This window comes from Rutilus rutilus, assembly GCF_951802725.1.
Source record: "Rutilus rutilus genome assembly, chromosome: 5".
In the NCBI taxonomy this organism is placed as follows: Eukaryota; Metazoa; Chordata; class Actinopteri; order Cypriniformes; family Leuciscidae; genus Rutilus; species Rutilus rutilus.
This window is the reverse complement of record NC_140213.1, coordinates 31295276-31313618: the sequence shown is the minus strand read 5'-3', so window position 1 is coordinate 31313618 and position 18343 is coordinate 31295276. Positions and strand designations below refer to the sequence as shown.

Genomic DNA, 18343 nt, shown 5'->3' with positions numbered 1-18343 from the left:
AGCAATATACAATAATTTTAGCAAGATATTACTAAACATTAAAACCTAACTTGTGAATATCTCTTTCTCTAACAGAAAATTGGAATGGGGCTCCCGAGCGCATGCGTGTTTCTGCCATGAGAAGTGAGCCCTCTTCAATGCAGAGCGAGAAACTCCGCTGTCTTGCCCGAGATATCTCTGAACTGGGCCAGCAGGGCATGGCAAGCAGCGGGCATGATGCCAACGACATTGCTGAGGACACGGTGTGTGGATTCTGTTGTCTAATGCAGGAATTATCATGAAATGTTGTTTATTATCATAGACAGGCATTCATCTCTTTTACACAATCAGAGAATTTTTAAAAATTTTGAAGGCCAAATAAGCGCATCCATCCATCATAAAAGTAATCTACAGTATATGGCTCCAGGGGTTAATAAAGGCCTTCTAAAGTGAAAGAAAAACATCCATAATTCTAACTTCATATACTGTAATCACTAGCTTCCAGTTAAATAGGGCTGGGCCACAAACTCAAGCTCCTCTTCTCTTATATAGAAATCCTCCGACATTTCTTTTTAAAAATTCTAATTTTAGACTTCTAATTCTTGACCGGTGTTTTGTTTTGCTCTATCCTCTGCACTTCCGCGTTCGTCAATACGTTATGCTTCGGGTTAGTGGTCACTCTTCCATCGGAACTAGACTCGTGTACAGCCGCCGTTACCGGGAGCCAGTGATTACAGTTGTAAATATGGATATTTTTCTTACAAAAATGCATCGCTTTGCTTCAGAAGGCCGTTATTAACCCCCTGGAGCTGTATGGATTACTTTTAGGATGGATGGATGCACTTTTTTAGGCTTCAAAAAAATGGTACCATTCACCGATTGTGTTTGGCTGAAAGAAGGAAGTCATATACACCTATGACGGCTTGAGGGTGAGTAAATAATGGGATAATTTTCATTGTGGTGAACTTACCCTTTAAGGTGTCTTAAGAAAATGAATTTCAGTTGTTGGCGGGTCACACAAAGATTGTTGGACCCACAGGTAAAGATCTCTAGATATCGGCATGAGCCATTGAAAAACTCATGTAAATACTGGACAGTTACTGTTAGATTCCAGAATCCATTCACCAGTGAAGGAAAGCACTTCCCAAGATCTCAACATGCTTCATTTGCAATGTGTTTTCATTGTATCACATTGAAGACAAAACTTCTGCAAGTCAATCTCACAATGTAAAAAAACAAACCTCAAAAGCTTTTCGAAAATATACGTTTTATAAGTTCTATTATTTCCTTTTCACTTTAGGGAAAATATATTATCTTATATATTTTGAACATAATATTTCTGGGGATGTTTCTGTCGTGTCGAGAGAACATTATGAAAACCACAATTGGCAATTTCAGCTGACGCACTTATCCATTCAGGGACCGTCCTAGTTATGCACCTTCCTCAAAAGCAGAATTCTAATCAAACGTGAGCATGAGAGGAAACTTCCAACTGCTTTGAACTACCAGCCAATCAGTGGATGACCCAGATCCTCAGTTTTTAGCTGAAACTGCCAACTATACGCTATGCAGCTTTAAGAGATCTCCAAGAATCTGTAATGCACTGCCTTTCTCTGTAGAGCTATGCAGATGTGTCTAGATGTCACTGAGATGCTGTTGTGTGTTTTCAGGTGGAGCCAGGCCCCGGTCCAGGTGGAGGGCTGTGTTTTGCAGATGGTCACAGGAGAGTGGACTACGTTCTTGTATATCACTGCAAGAGACGTCAGCTCCAACACCGCCTTTCTGTTGTTTCTAACGGTAACGTGCCGTCTCAAAGCCCCACCCCTTCGCGCAGGAGTACGAAGGGCGATATTTCGGAGGTGGTGCTGGAGGAGGGGCTCGGGACGGAACCCGCCGATGGACTAAAAGATCAAATCAGGGAGGAATTTGAAAGAGGACTTCAGGAGGAAGGCTTGGAGATTGAACATGACAAAGAGGTTTGTGTGTATGGGTTATGTTCAGAATGGAATACTAGCATACTGCATACTACACAGTATACTGCCTACTATGTTTAATTCCTAAATAATATGTGAAACAGAATGCATTATGCAACATTTAAAACTGTAGAATATGCTACAATTTTGTCATATGATCTCACTAGATGCAAATATGCAGCAAAAACAGTAATATTGTGTTACTATATAATTAATTAATATACACTCACCTAAAGGATTATTAGGAACACCTGTTCAATTTCTCATTAATGCAATTATCTAATCAACCAATCACATGGCGGTTGCTTCAATGCATTTAGGGGTGTGGTCCTGGTCAAGACAATCTCCTGAACTCCAAACTGAATGTCAGAATGGGAAAGAAAGGTGATTTAAGCAATTTTGAGCGTGGCATGGTTGTTGGTGCCAGACGGGCCGGTCTGAGTATTTCACAATCTGCTCAGTTACTGGGATTTTCACGCACAACCATTTCTAGGGTTTACAAAGAATGGTGTGAAAAGGGAAAAACATCCAGTATGCGGCAGTCCTGTGGGCGAAAATGCCTTGTTGATGCTAGAGGTCAGAGGAGAATGGGCCGACTGATTCAAGCTGATAGAAGAGCCACTTTGACTGAAATAACCACTCGTTACAACCGAGGTATGCAGCAAAGCATTTGTGAAGCCACAACACGCACAACCTTGAGGCGGATGGGCTACAACAGCAGAAGACCCCACCGGGTACCACTCATCTCCACTACAAATAGGAAAAAGAGGCTACAATTTGCACGAGCTCACCAAAATTGGACAGTTGAAGACTGGAAAAATGTTGCCTGGTCTGATGAGTCTCGATTTCTGTTGAGACATTCAGATGGTAGAGTCAGAATTTGGCATAAACAGAATGAGAACATGGATCCATCATGCCTTGTTACCACTGTGCAGGCTGGTGGTGGTGGTGTAATGGTGTGGGGGATGTTTTCTTGGCACACTTTAGGCCCCTTAGTGCCAATTGGGCATCGTTTAAATGCCACGGCCTACCTGAGCATTGTTTCTGATCATGTCCATCCCTTTATGACCACCATGTACCCATCCTCTGATGGCTACTTCCAGCAGGATAATGCACCATGTCACAAAGCTCGAATCATTTCAAATTGGTTTCTTGAACATGACAATGAGTTCACTGTACTAAAATGGCCCCCACAGTCACCAGATCTCAACCCAATAGAGCATCTTTGGGATGTGGTGGAACGGGAGCTTCGTGCCCTGGATGTGCATCCCACAAATCTCCATCAACTGCAAGATGCTATCCTAACAATATGGGCCAACATTTCTTAAGAATGCTTTCAGCACCTTGTTGAATCAATGCCACGTAGAATTAAGGCAGTTCTGAAGGCGAAAGGGGGTCAAACACAGTATTAGTATGGTGTTCCTAATAATCCTTTAGGTGAGTGTATATATATATATATATAATTTAATATATATAATTAAAATTATAATTAAAACAACCATATATTTAAGAATGCCTATATATTTATGCCTGTGATCATTTATTCAGTCACACAAACCTTCAGAAATCGTTTTAAAATGCTAATTGGATTTCAAAAGAACAGCATTTCTTTGTAATCTAAATTATAAATTATGAATGTCTTTACATTTTAAATGTCGTTACTGTCACTTTTGATCAATTTAATGCGTCCTTGTTGAATTATTTTTTTTCGTTCATTTCTTAATTTCTAATTTAAAAAATTGCTGATCCTAAACTTTTGAACAGTAGTGTATGTACAGTAATTTCACTAGTGGTATCTAATTATCATTTAGAAATCCATCTTGTATAAAATGTCTTAAAATTCAATTAATACTCTGATCAAATAAGTCAAGAAAAAGGTAAAATCATGCAGTTACTTGCAGTTTATTCATCATATGGTTATGGAAGTTGAAGTGTATTATGGGATTTGGTATGTTTTTACAAACATAATAGGCCAGACAATATGCAGATTGCAAAATAGTAGCATAGTAGTGTGCTATTCCGAACATAGCCTGTGTGTGTTCTTGTCCGGCCATGCATGCATCTATATCGGTTTCCTGGCAAACATATTACTATATCATCATCTCATGTGTTGAGCCATGAATAATCAGGGATGAGCTCAGTTTTGAGTGCAATACTAACAGAATGAGCACAATCAAAAGATTCCCAAGGTGACCTTGGAACTTAAGAAGAGGAGACCCAGTTTAGAAAACCCCAAACCCTCCCACACTAAGAAAAGTCTATCTTGTTTTGAGAGGGAGCTAGTTTTCATTTTCAAGCAATGCAGCATATTCTAATACTAGTTAACAGCTGCCAAAAAGCTTTTTTTTTGCTTTCCTGCAGCGCTGCAGCAGTAGCCCCCAGGCAAGATATTTGCAAAAGAGACAAATGTGGTTGTCAAAAGTGATGATTGGTTCCCCCCGCATCATGGATTTTCCCAAGTTGAAGCAGGGAGAGCTTAGTATTTCTAAATAGGAGTAGATTGGTTGACTCATGCAGCTTTTTCCCACAAAACTAGCTTATACTGAGGAAATGCCCTCATGAATCCAAATATAGTTCTTATTGTTATTATGCAGGTTTGAGTACACCTTAAAAACACACTACATGCTATATGGGTGAATTTTTAGGAAGAAATGTCCGGATATATATTGTGAGATATATATATATATATTTTGCATAAAGAAAATAAAGCCCATTTTAGGACCATTCTTATTTTGGTTTTTATTTCCATGATGATGATAATAATAAATAATATAATGAAAATCATCTGCCTAAACACATTGTTATAATCAGCATAAATGAAATTCAAAACAACAAATAATACCATGCAAGTGCATATAGTTGCAAGTGATTTTTGTATGTTGCTTATTGCTTAACTAACTATTATAAATTCTAAGCTGCAAAGGCATATTCTTATGTTTTATGTCTGTATAGAACTAATAATTGCCCCAGGGTTCATTTTAGCATAAAGATCGATTGATGAGAGCGAAATCCTGAGTGAAAGCTGTGACGTGGGTGTATGTTTGATTGTTGCTGGTGTGATGTGGTAGATCATTTGTGTTGTGTGTGTGGATTAACTTTGAGTGCTGCTGTCTCCATCCCAAAGGCAGATTATGGTTGATCCTCATTGCCAGAGGTGTTTGTGTTTGATGTGTCTGTGTGTGCGTGTGTCTGTGTCACTCATCCACGCTGAATAAGACCATTTTAGCAACAGCTGCTTCTTATAGACTCTCTGTGTGTGTGTGTGTGTGTGTGTGTGTGTTTGCACCCCTGCTTGTGTTAATCAAGACTGCTAAATCACCTTATCTAGAACTAAATTTTCAGTTGCATCCTGCAAACCAAAATGACATGAACTGCATAATCAATGGTGCTTTACTCTTTAAACATATGCCGTTTCTTTCTTTCGTTTTCTTTCAAGATGAGGACAGTCCGATTTACTCGTCTTCATGTTCCCTGGTCTGTTCTCAGTCGTGAGGCAGAACTTCTTAAGATCAGAGTGCCCACTAAAAAGGTCAGTCACTATGAAGCATTCTAAAGGGGAAAAAAAGCTGTATTTGAGAATAAAGTATAAAGCTGTGATGCCGTGTGTAATGTATAATTTGTGACACTTATAAAGCTCTAAGTTTGAGTCTGAAATGTCTCTCAAACAGGCCCACAGAAAACATGTATCGATACACAATTTATATGCATGCATTTGACAGAACCTTTTATCCAATATAACTTATATGTGTTCTCTGGTAATTTAAACCCACAACCTTACTTTGCTAGTGTATTGATCTTTGTAAGATTAATTAAACCATGTGTACAATAGATCTGATTGCTGAATTGTGACACAATCAAAACCTAAAAGATCCCATTATAATGAACAAATCTGTCTATACTGGTGGCTCCCGGTCCATCAGTCGACAGGACAGATCCTATTATTGTCACACCACAAAGCTATTCTAGCCACTTTATTTTCCCAATCCATTGTAGATAAATTACACCAGTGTTCCAAAGTTTGGGATCAGTTTAAATACCGTTGTTCAGCAAGGAAGAATTAAATTGATACAAATTTACAGAAAAGACATTTATAATATTTGTTAAATTCTGTTCTTTTAAACTTTCCATTCATCAAAGAATCCTGAAAATAGGTGTCATAGTTTGCACAAAAATATTAATCTGCACAACCATTTCAAAATTGACAATCAGCAAATCAGCATATTAGAATGGCACATGATCCTTCAGAAATCATTGAAGACTGGAGTAATGATGCTGAAAACTCAGCTTTGCCATCAAAGGAATCAATGAAATTTTGTAATATATATATATATATATACAATCAGAAAACAGTTTTTTACAATCGTAATATTTCACAATATTGCTGTTTTTACTGTATTTTTGATCAAAATAAATGCAGCCTTGGTGAGCTTAAGAGAACTTTCAAAAAAAAAATTTTTTTTAATTTATTTACCAACCCCAAACCTTTGAACAGTAGTGTATTTATTCACAAATATCATGAATTGATGATTACAAATGTATTTATATATTTAATTAAAGCCAGTTCATGATGCCTCCACTGACTTATTTAAATCATCTTTTGTTTCTAATTATGAATGTAAAATGATTGTGCTATTTTAATATATGCAGTGTTTGTTTAAACCAATATATTGAAAATAAAGTAGAATATGAAATTTGACCATTATACTGTTGCTGAAATCTCGCTTCTAGCTAACTGCTGATCTGCCTGTTGTTCTGACAGATTCAAGCAGTCATGCTGCAATGCTTGGTCACTTCCAGTGTTAGAATGTTTCACATTGCATTTGTGAACGTAAAGGTGTTGAACACCAAACAGTTGCCATCAGAGCAAATCTGAAAAACCAAATGTATGTTACATATACATATGTATACATGCATGTATAATTTATATGACTTGATATTTTACTACATATTGCATTGACAAATAAGCTAATGTCAATATTAGGAAACAGTTCTCTTCCCTATGAGTTTCACTGGTTTGTCAATCCGAGCTGTACAGACTCCACAGTCACCCCAACTATAGACACTGGCACAGCCCAAGAGTGTCATGTTTTTTCAGGTTAAGAGCTTTGGCTCCATGATCGTCTTTGTAAGTGCTCCGGGTTGGCCCGGTCTAAGAGCAGCTGTAATGCCAAAAGTCAATTCTCAAAGTCTGAACACTGCAGAGAAAAAAAATGTTATCTGATTACACAGTCAACAAGCCGATTACTTGTCAAATGTTTTCAAATTCCTGCAAGGGACATTTGTCATATAGGTCGCATACTAATACGATTGTTAGCGTTGTGTTTCCCCATACATTTAGATTTGGCTTTCATCCTGAAAGAATGATTTGTCCTTTGAGGTTGTGAGTTGTATTGAATGATATAATCTGATAATGGTGGATTAGCTGTTGAAACATATGGACCCGCATCATACACGTGCTTCTGTTTGCCTTCAAAACGAGATATTCCCACTCTGCACTTGTGGTGTCACGTCGTCTGACCCTGGTCTCAACTCTTAGTGTGTCTCGTCTGTCTTTAGCTCTGGATATAAATGGATTAATCTCTCTTTCATTTCAGTTCCCTTATGCTTGTTTTTTCAGACGTATCAGCTGAAAGAGAAGACGGGGCTCATGGGCGTAATAAGCTCGGTTTGGGCGAAGATCAATCAGCCGTTCCAGCCGGGCGTACCAGAGCCCCAGAACCCACGCGCACGTGTCCTATCCCAGCCGTTCAGCAGAGACAAGCTACACCTGTGAGTGCCAGCGCTTGCAGACAGCCAGATTATCATAAAAGCGCATTTACAATAGGCAAACCCTGAATTGGCCTAATTATTTTCCTTTTATTTTGCAGATTTGATATAAAGTCAAAAAACAGCTTGTTCAGCAATGCAGTCCGAGGTCGGATTGTGAGTATCAAACGCAACATTTTTAATTATGTCATTTACTCACCATCATGCCATTCCAAACACACAAAGGGAGACATTTTGAATGATCCATTTTTCTCCCTGTACAGTTGCAAGAATTGTGGACTGGAGCTTTCAAGCTTAAAAAATGATAGAAAAGCACCATAAAAGTATCATAAAACTATAGCAATTGTCTACGTATACAAATGTATATCAGTGATCTCAATTAATCATTCAGACCAGTTTTGTGAGCTGATTTACTGAAAAGAACAATTTATTCATGAATTAGACATTTGCTCATGGACTCACATGAGAGAACTAAGCTGAATATTCAGTTAATAACTTAACTGGTTAAGTGTGGCCATTTTATGGTTATTTTTGGTCAAATCCTCATTCACTTTCATTATATTAAAAGAGTAGCCATGATAGGTCAAAATTGGACTTTAATTTTCTGGGTTAACTATTGCATTAATGTATGTTTACAATTCTTTGTTAGATTTTAATGTACACTCTCATTCAAAAGTTTGGGGTCACGTTTAAAAAAAGAAGAAGAAGAAATTAATACTTTTGGGGATGCATTAAATTGATCAAAAGTGACAGTAAAGACATTTATAATATTTCTAAAGTTGTCCATTTCTAATAAATGCTGCTCTTTTGAACTTTCTATTCAAAGAACCCTGAAAACAAATTTGTCAAAGTTTTGAAAAATATATTAAGCACCACAACTGTTTTAAATATCTGTTTCTTAAATAGAATATTAGAATAATATCTGAAGGATCATGCCATCAGAGGAATAAATTACATTTTAAAATATATTCAATTTTAGATTGTATTAATATTTCACAATATTACTGTTTTTACTGTATTTTGATCAAATAAGTGCAGCCTTGATGAGAAGAAGAGACCTTTTTCAAAAATATTAAAACTTCTTACAGACCTGATTTTTGAACGATGGTGTATTTTGTGTTGTGTCCACGCTCTCTCGCAGGTTTATGAAATTCTGAGGCGCACAGCCTGCTCACAGACCTGTCAAACAATGGGTATGTTCCTAACTATACTATTTTAAACTGGATTGTTTTACTGACATTTAGTTTGTTTCATTAAATATTTTTTACTACAGATAGTCAAATTCTCTCTCATTTCTGTCTCAGGCATTTCGTCTTTGCTAGCCAAAGGGGTTTATGATTCTGCCTTCCCTCTACATGATGTAAGTGTTGCATTTTACCTAGTTTGGGTGAAGCTGATATGTAATTGTCTGTTAGTTCAGTGTATATGTGTGATGAGGTTTGGGTAGAGCTCTGTGTGTGTTGTCATTGCTGCAGGGAGACTTTGACAGCTCAGAAGATAGAGAGCATCGCAACGACAGACAGGTGAGACCTGCAGCCTGCTCTGATTGGATGGCTGTGTCACATTTATTAGCTTTGTTTTGATTGATAAAACAGCAGCAAGCCGCTTATTCTCGTAAGACGTGTGTGTGGGTCTCTAAGAAGATGCAAAGAATAATTGTTTTTGTAATACAAAAGCTGAACAGTTAATATAACAGAGTGATATTTGTGTGTATTGCAGATGTTGCATGAGGAATGGGCCAATTATGGAGCTTTCTACAAATATCAGCCAATGGACCTTATCAGGTATCAGAAATTATATACTTCACTAACAGCTGGTTCTGTGAAAGATTTTATTCAGTGCACAGATGGTTATTGACAGATTTTCCTTAATGAGAACTGTCATATGTGTGTATTTTTGCGGACTGCTATAAATAGTTCTACCTCAAAGCATATGGCTTGTTAAGGAGAGATGTGTCACTTTTCAGTATCTTTTAAGACTTTCACCTGGCAGGTGATAAAACACCTGAAAAAAAATCCCATTGCCTATCCCAAAATGCCTACTTAAAAGTGAAGTATGTAAGATTTTTTTTTTATGTTAAAATACTTTCTCTTAACCCATTTTATTGTTCATTGACTACCATTAGTATGCCATTCAGGGGTTTATTTCCCATTGAGACATTAGTTATGTTTCCATCCAAAGTTGCCGAATTTAACTTATGCACAAAATTGGAATATCGCCTGAATAAATTGTGAATAAAACACCGTTTCCATCCAGCGAGACGAAGAGAACCAAATCTTCACTACTGATAAACTGGTGCCAAATATCACTAAGAAAAATGTAAGTTGTTGCAATAGGAGAATCCACTGTGGGTATTTTTTCGTATAAATCATAAATTCGTTGCGCCTCAGAGCGACCAGACGAAACGCAATAAGCACGGTCATGTTATCTTGTTTTCGGAGGATGTGTAAAACTTTGTGAATGGCATTCGATCTCTGTAGGTTCACATTCCATGCAGTCGTTTTTGGAAAACAGCTTGTATGTGTTGGTGTTCAGTGGTTGTTTATCTTTTTTGTGATAGTTTTGAAACCATTTACATGTCTTCAACAGGAAGTACTTTGGAGAGAAGATTGGCCTGTATTTTGCCTGGTTAGGAGTGTACACACAGCTGCTGATTCCTGCCTCAGCTTTAGGAGTCGCAGTATTCCTGTACGGATGCCTCACCGTAGACACCAATGTGCCCAGGTAAACACACTCACATGTTTGCTTCTCTATCATGGTGGGGGCTTTTTTAATGGACAAATACAACATTTTTCATCCCCGAACCCTAAATCAAACACTCACAGATTTTCAGTAAGACTTTATTTAGAGTGTCTATTAAGTCATTTTCTTTGTGGAGGCTTACTATTGAAATCTAAACTAGCCTAACTCTAAAATATGTATTTTGGAATATTTACATTTGAATTAGAATGATTTATTTGCTTTATGAAACCTTTTTCCTTGTGGGGATGTTTCATTTTCTGAAATTCGTGAAGCACACGTGTTTTTTTAAAAAGAGAACCATTTTCTAAGAAAATCGATGTTCATGCATTTCAGTGAATTTTATTATATAATCAATCATTTCTCTCTCTCTCTCTTTCAGTCAAGAGATGTGCGATGAGCATCTTAATTTTACCATGTGTCCTCTATGTGATCGTGTGTGTGATTACTGGCAGCTGAGCAGTATCTGCAGTACTGCACGTGCCAGCTATCTGTTTGATAACCACGCCACCATGGGCTTTGCCATCTTTATGTCACTCTGGGGTATGAGCTGTATACATTTGATGATAAAATGTGTTTACTGTACATTTATAATATATTGAGAAGAAAAATGATGGTTTAAAGAGGAATTGATAATTGTGCGTGTGTGTTTAGCGGCAGTGTTTCTAGAACACTGGAAGAGGAGGCAGCGATGTCTACAGCACAGCTGGGATCTTACCGGCATGGAAGATGATGAGGTGAGTAAAATCCAAAGCATTTTAGAAATCTAGAAACATGATCACCTTAAAGCCACAGAATATCTATGTCAATAGGCTTCAAGTTAAGTCACAGCCATGAGCAAACTTTTGCTACTTGCTACTAGTTGGATGCAGGGAATTCTCATTCTAGAGAGTATTTTACTATACAAAAATGTTTTGTGCACAATGTGTCAGTATTTTTACTTGGGTTTCCTAGAAGAGAAAGACACTAACATTCAAAAGTTTGGGGCTGATAAGATTTTATAAAATGTTTTTGACAGAAGTCTCTAATGCTCACCAAGGCCGCATTTATTTGATCAAAAATACAGTAAAAACAGTAATATTTTGAAATAATGTTACAATTTAAAATTACAGTATTGAATACACTTAAAAATGTAATTTATTCCTGTGACACAAAGCTGAATTTTCAGCATCATTACTCCAGTCTTCAGTGTCACACGATCCTTCAGAAATCATTCTAAAATGCGGATTTAATGCTCAAGAAACATTTCTGATTATTATCAATTATTCTGATTATTGTATTTGTAAACAGTTGCTTAAAATCAACCTAGGGTCCTTTGCTCCATGACCTCGAGCCAAACAGGATGTAGTGTAACGATGAATTATTATTTTGTCCGAAGTGTTAACAACTTAGTGTTAACTAATAATTGTTGCAAACTGGTACTACCAACAAAATATTAGTGCATTCCTGGAACTGGGCATCGTTACACTACATCCTTATGCATCGCTTTCTGCCAGGACTTTTACGGGCTTTTCCCAAACCACTGAAGTGACCTCGACGTCCAGGTTAGCAGTAGCATGAGCCGTCAGGAAAGTGTTATTTAAATAAACTCCTGATGTACTTACAAACTTTCCAATGCCTCGTTTTATGAGTACAGAACCTATTTGTACTACTGTATAAGTTTGGTACCATTCCGGCATTATTAGTGGGGTAATTTACGAGATACATCATAGGATCCATTAGCGCCTGCACTAAGCCATCCGGCTAATTTCTCTAAATAAGCTCTAACTTTAATAATGTTCAACCAAGGGAAAAAAGGCTTCTGAGGGGGTGTTTGGCTCGAGGTCATGGTGCAAAGGATTTTACTCCGAACCATCCCTTTAATATTTTAGTGGAAACCATGATGCATCTTTGATAAATAGAAAGTTCAAAAGAACAGTATTTATTTTTTTGTAACATTGTAAGTCTTTGCTGTCATTTTTGATCAATTTAATCCATCCTTGCTGAATAGAAGTATTATTTTTTTTTTTATCTTACTGAGCCCAAACTTTTGAATGGTTCTGTATTTGCTAAAAGTGAATTTTGTCACCATTTTTTACAGAGATGAGCATCATAAGCATACAGATAACATCATCCTCAAAGATAACACACATGCGCTAAAAGCGCATTGGATTCCATGGGGTCTTAAAGCAGAACTTGATAACTTTTTTAACTTAATAAAACTGTCTAGAAATCATTTGGATGGTTAAACAACCTGTTCTGGTGATATTGGTGACTTTCCCCGCTCCCCCCAGCGTTCCCAGGCGGAAAACCAACCTTGCAACTTGGGGACTACCGTCCCCGACAAGATAGAAATTGGAAGTCTCGTGAGAAACGAGAACGAGCGCGAAACACGAATTGCTTTACGGCAATTCGACATAAACACACACGCATGTATGATGTATTACCAGATTACCCACCTCGGTAGACATAGCTCCACACGATACAGTTGGCTTGCTCCGATCAAAACAAACGCACATGAGCAGCGGTAGAGAGGGGGAGGAGGCCGCCGCAAGTGAGTTTTTTACGGCCGTGTTGTGAAATATACGCCCCCCCACAGCTGTAGGGGGAGCTCGTGGGGAAAACATGCGACAACAAAAGGGAAAATCAGCGAAGAAGTGACTAGAGTTCGCTAGAGTTGCCGAGTTCTGCTTTAAAATATTTATTGAAAACTAATGTCTTATATCTTATGGCTTTTGGTGCAGTTTTATAAAACCAGTTAGCCACTCGAGGCAACATGGTTTATGCCATGTCTAGCATCACCTCTTAAATGTGGGGTAATCATATTTTTGCACTGCTTACAATAGCTGCCCTCTTTAAAACTATTCACTGCGATAAACTGCAACACAGTTTATAAAGCATTGTTAAACATAATGCTAGATAATAGCCAATTCTGGCCTGGGCTTCATTTAGCTTTAGGAAAATTCAAGCTTTCATTGTTCTTGAGGGTCTGAACTGTTCACCTGGGAGCGGATTAAGTTTGAAGCGTGTGTGTGTACTGGGAGAGGGTGGTGTGTATGTGTGTGTGATAGGACATGTGTGAGTAATGAGATTGTGTTCTGAGTGGATGAAGGACTGCTCTCTCAACAGGACACCATGGAGATCATGAGCATCATGCTAATATGGATAATAATAATGAAGTTCAATTACACCGCATATTAACTGCTGTAAATATGTGTGTCTAACTCCATGTTTTCTTTGCTTTGATGCTCACCAATAGGAAAGGGCTGAGGTAAACCTATCTTTTGCTCTTTCTTTCTGTCTCTGTTTCTATATTGCTCCCGAGATGCTCAATTGCACACCATATTTTTCACCACGTCTATCACACTTCCCCCACCCTCATCATCACTCCATCTCCGGTTTGCAATTTTCTGCGCAGCGTGAGGATCAATTTTGCATCTGAGTCTGTGGTGATGCTGTTTGATGAATCAACCCTGAATTCATAGGAAGAGGAGGAGAGATTTACAGTGGATTAACTTAGTAGTAACCTGTGTGCCAACGAATCCTTTACTGTGATTTTATACCATTAACCTCAGTGCCATAATCCTGACCACATTGTACTTGCCAGATAATCACAACCTTATTTGTAACGTTGAAAATGCTACCCGTCACCTTAAACACATTTTATATTATAAATATATCAGCTTATGCATTGTGTTTTGAACATAAATACCACTCTTGTATTGGATGGTGGTCTAGCAGATTGAGTTTACAGCAGTGTGTTTGCATATTACCCAGAAAAGCCCTGCGGGTTATGTGCTTTTTAATGAACTTGCATTTTTGTACCATATCAGCGTCTTTAGCCTCAAGACAAGAAAGTGATTTAATGCAGAACCAAGATAATTATTTCTATTTGTATGTGTTTGTGAATCCTGTTTCTATGGAGACTGTTTTGCTTATGCATGTCTGAGGAACTGATGTTGGATTTGGAGTATTTCATCACAAAGCTTGACGCATGTTTGTGTGTTTAAATCCCAGAATGAGCTACGACCAGCATATGAGGACTTTCTTCTTAAGAAACAAGAGAAAGCGGCAAAGAAGAAGAAGAAGGAAGAGGTAAACTATTAAGGTTCCCACACATTTTGACCGATTAATTGTAATTGATCCATGATTTTCCCATAACTTTCCAAGTTGTTTGTGATGATAAATTAATAAGTACTGTATATAAGTATTTTAGAAAGATTGTACCCACAAAAAGTATAACTATAGAAAAATGTATATTCATGATAAAACAAATTTCCATGATTTCGCCATGTCTTTAAGATTTTAATAATATACTTTTTCAAGCTTGGAAATCACAATTCCCGATATCATGCGAATATCATCTCTGATTTTAGTGTATAGAAAATTACTGAAAAAGTTTTTTTTTAACAAATAATTGGATTCTTGACAAAATTCTGAAGAAACTGTATAGAATTCCTATTGGAATGGAATTATCCTGGAACAGCATTCCTGTCCAAAAACTTATACCTAACCTTATACCACTAAACCTAACCATAATTTATCCCTAATATCAGAGGAAAACCCTTTATTAGACTCTAATCTAACCCTTGTTGTAAGCCTAATTTTGAGATAAAATGTACACTTGTCCCTCAAATCTGATTGGTTTATTGGAATGTTGTTCCAGGATCAACAAAGATGTTGTTCCAGGATCAACAAAGATGTTGATCCAGGAACATGTTGTACAGTACTTTGTGAAATCACGTTTACCAATAGGTATAATAATTTAAATTAATCATCTCATTTGATTCCCTTTAAATTCCCATTAGGATTTATTTAGGAAATCATGATACACATTTCAATAGATATACTCTACACATTGCATTTAATATATGTGTGGTTTTGGTTAATCTAATTCACTATTCAGGATCTCAAGGTGAAGTCTTGAATTTTTGTTTGAAATTAATTATTGCGTAAAAATGCACTGAGCTGAAATACTTGGAATACCACGCAAATATTTCCAAGTAGATATGAGAGACTGAGTGTGCGTGTGCGCAGTGCTTTTAATCTCTGCTCTGTGTTCTAGCCGGACGCAGGAACAGATGACAAAGGAAGAGAGAAGCTACTGTATGCTAAAGGAGGGCAGTCATCGGTGAGGAGGGGGGAGATAATTTGAGAGTTTACTGTGTGTTTGCCTAGGAGAGAGCAAGCTAATCAACTTAACCAGAAGAGGCGGGGCTTCAGGGATAATGCAGTTAGTTCTCAGCTGTCAGTCATCGAGTGGTCACTGCGCTGACCTCAGTCGGACCCCACCTGGCCACCCGGCTCATATCTGTCTTTCTCCTTATCTCACCCCGCATTAGCGCTCTCTTATCTTTTTCTTCTTCTTTCGGGCCATTTAATTAATTCGATAATGAGTTACACAGTCCAACAGAGAAGACTGTTGGCGCCTTGTTTTTCCCATTTGAAATGAGCAGTTTGGTCGCAATTTCACTTGATGTGATTTTGCGGATTTTTGTTACTGTCATTGTGCCCTTGTGCGTAGTGTCAGGACCGCGCCGCATACACACAACACACGTATGCGCTCAAACACTATCTCTGGGTGTACACGCTTACTACACACGGCACTCAAAGCAGATTACCTCTCTGGGTATTCCACACTAGATTATACAGGATTAGAGTCAGAGCTGGATTAAAACACAAGTTAGAGTGGTGTCCTTCCTCTAATCAAAGACACATGTTCACTGTTTATGTGCGTGTACCTGAGAGAGTATAGAGTTTTAATTCAGATTTCATGCGTGTGCGTCTGGGGGAAGGGGGGTTAGGATCCGTGCTGTTCATTAACTTCAGCATGCACTTCAATCAAATCACCCTTACTTACATTAAATGATGAGTTTGTTCCAAGTCCAAAACTATTTCCTATTCTGTTACATAAAACCGCTATACCGCTGTAGATTTTGTAAACTAATTTTTAAATATAGCCAGCGTCACTACACTGTATATCGGAAGCCAAATTGGTAATGGTCAATATTAGCATATTTTTGTGATTAAAGTCAAATCCGGTCACCTTTATTTATATAGTGCTTTTTTACAATACAGAATGGTTTCAAAGCACATTTACAGTGATCACAGGAATTCAATGCAACAAAAGGGGCTTTTGCACAGGAGGAACCTTTTCATAGTTCCTAGGACTATTGGCGGAAGTACCCGTTTTTTGGCGTGTTCGCACAGCAGGAACTAGGAACGATTTTAGTTCTAGGAACTCATTTTGGAGGAACTAGTTTAGCTCCTACTTCAGAGTAGGGTCTAAACCAGCACTATAGGAACTTTCCGTGACGTTAGTGTTCGCTGATTGGCCGAAACGCACGCGAAACACCAGCATCCGCCATAAAAAAAAAAAAAGCTGTGTAAACACACAGATTATAGCCTATATATTTACTCCAGAAACTAACTCTGCGAAGATGGAAAACAGTGATAGGTGGGCCTCTTAACCTTTACGCGAAGGAGAAAATCCAACCTCAGCTAGCAACACTGGACATAATCCACACAGCATACGCTAATGCCTTTTCATATAGTGTCTACTTTCTATGTATAACAGTTCTATCTAATAACGTATTAGACAGGACTGTTAGACAGATCGTAAACTAATGAACACGGAGAATGCGAGCACGGTGTGCTCAGGCTATGGTGTTCTCAGCGCCGTCAAAATAAATGTCCGCCGTGTCGTCAAAATAAAAGTCACAATAACAATCGCGTCTTATGTCACTTCAGAGTTCCTACTGGCGGTGCGAATGCAAAAAGGAAAATGTTCCTAAGGGAACCATTAGTCCTAGAACTACCCGGTGCGAAAGCCCCTATAGATTGTTTTTGCTGTACAGCAGCTCTAGAAGAAAGTCATTGTCCAATTTAATTAAGTTCAGCATTGATTCATTTTCGTTGTAAAAACCATTAGTTATTAATTTAGGGGCTGTTTACACAACACCGTTTTCAACTGAAAACAGAAAACTTTTTATGCGTTCTGGCCGTTCATTTACACGACAACTGCGTTTTGGTGGCCTGAGAACGCAAACTTTAAAATAGGTTTCACATTGATAACGAGTTTTGAAAACAATAGCGTTTTATTAGCAAAATCCATATAATAATCAGTTTTAAGGCCCTATCACAACACAGATGAGAACTACAATGATAACGATAACTACAGTTTTAATAATCGTTCCAATTCTATGAGAATAGGGAAGTCCACATCACAATTGAAACAGTACAACAGTAACACCACAGAGGAACAATGTCATTGGAATCACTTTCAGAAAAAAACATTGACAGCCATTCAGAATCCATTCTGCTGTAAAGAGCAGCTCAGACCACTGGTGTGGATGCTAAAATAGTTATCGTGATTGCTACCATTCTTGGTGTGAACAGGCTTTTATTCTTCTTAGTTTTTTTTTTTCTTTTTCCAATATATGCTATTTTATTTAACTATTCATCTTTGTTTATTTTAGTGCTGTCAAATCGATTAATTGCGATTAATCACATTAACATAAAAGTTTGTTTTCATAATATATGTGTGTGTATACTGTATATATTATTATATATATATTATACATATGTCTGTGTGTATATATACTGTATGTATATGTGTGTGTGTGTGTGTGTGTATATATATATATATATACACTCACCTAAAGGATTATTAGGAACACCATACTAATACTGTGTTTGACCCCCTTTCGCCTTCAGAACTGCCTTAATTCTACGTGGCTTCGATTCAACAAGGTGCTGAAAGCATTCTTTAGAAATGTTGGCCCATATTGATAGGATAGCATCTTGCAGTTGATGGAGATTTGTGGGATACACATCCAGGGCACGAAGCTCCCGTTCCACCACATCCCAAAGATGCTCTATTGGGTTGAGATCTGGTGACTGTGGGG

At 37.7% G+C, this 18343-nt stretch overlaps 1 protein-coding gene across 2 annotated transcripts in view; it reads left to right on the top strand.

Moving 5' to 3' along the window:
- ano2a (anoctamin 2a) overlaps positions 1 to 18343 on the top strand; it is a 37940-nt gene that overhangs the window by 1128 nt on the left and 18469 nt on the right. The window contains exons 2-16 of one of the 2 annotated variants that reach the window (XM_084409194.1): positions 76 to 242; positions 1650 to 1955; positions 5389 to 5481; positions 7570 to 7721; positions 7820 to 7874; positions 8860 to 8911; positions 9023 to 9078; positions 9194 to 9241; positions 9438 to 9502; positions 10308 to 10442; positions 10840 to 11000; positions 11112 to 11194; positions 13696 to 13707; positions 14454 to 14531; positions 15502 to 15567. In XM_084409194.1, the coding sequence (XP_084265320.1) occupies positions 76 to 242; positions 1650 to 1955; positions 5389 to 5481; positions 7570 to 7721; positions 7820 to 7874; positions 8860 to 8911; positions 9023 to 9078; positions 9194 to 9241; positions 9438 to 9502; positions 10308 to 10442; positions 10840 to 11000; positions 11112 to 11194; positions 13696 to 13707; positions 14454 to 14531; positions 15502 to 15567 (1529 nt within the window). The remainder of the gene's footprint in view (positions 1 to 75; positions 243 to 1649; positions 1956 to 5388; positions 5482 to 7569; positions 7722 to 7819; positions 7875 to 8859; positions 8912 to 9022; positions 9079 to 9193; positions 9242 to 9437; positions 9503 to 10307; positions 10443 to 10839; positions 11001 to 11111; positions 11195 to 13695; positions 13708 to 14453; positions 14532 to 15501; positions 15568 to 18343) is intronic. The other variant, XM_084409195.1, reaches the window with a different exon arrangement.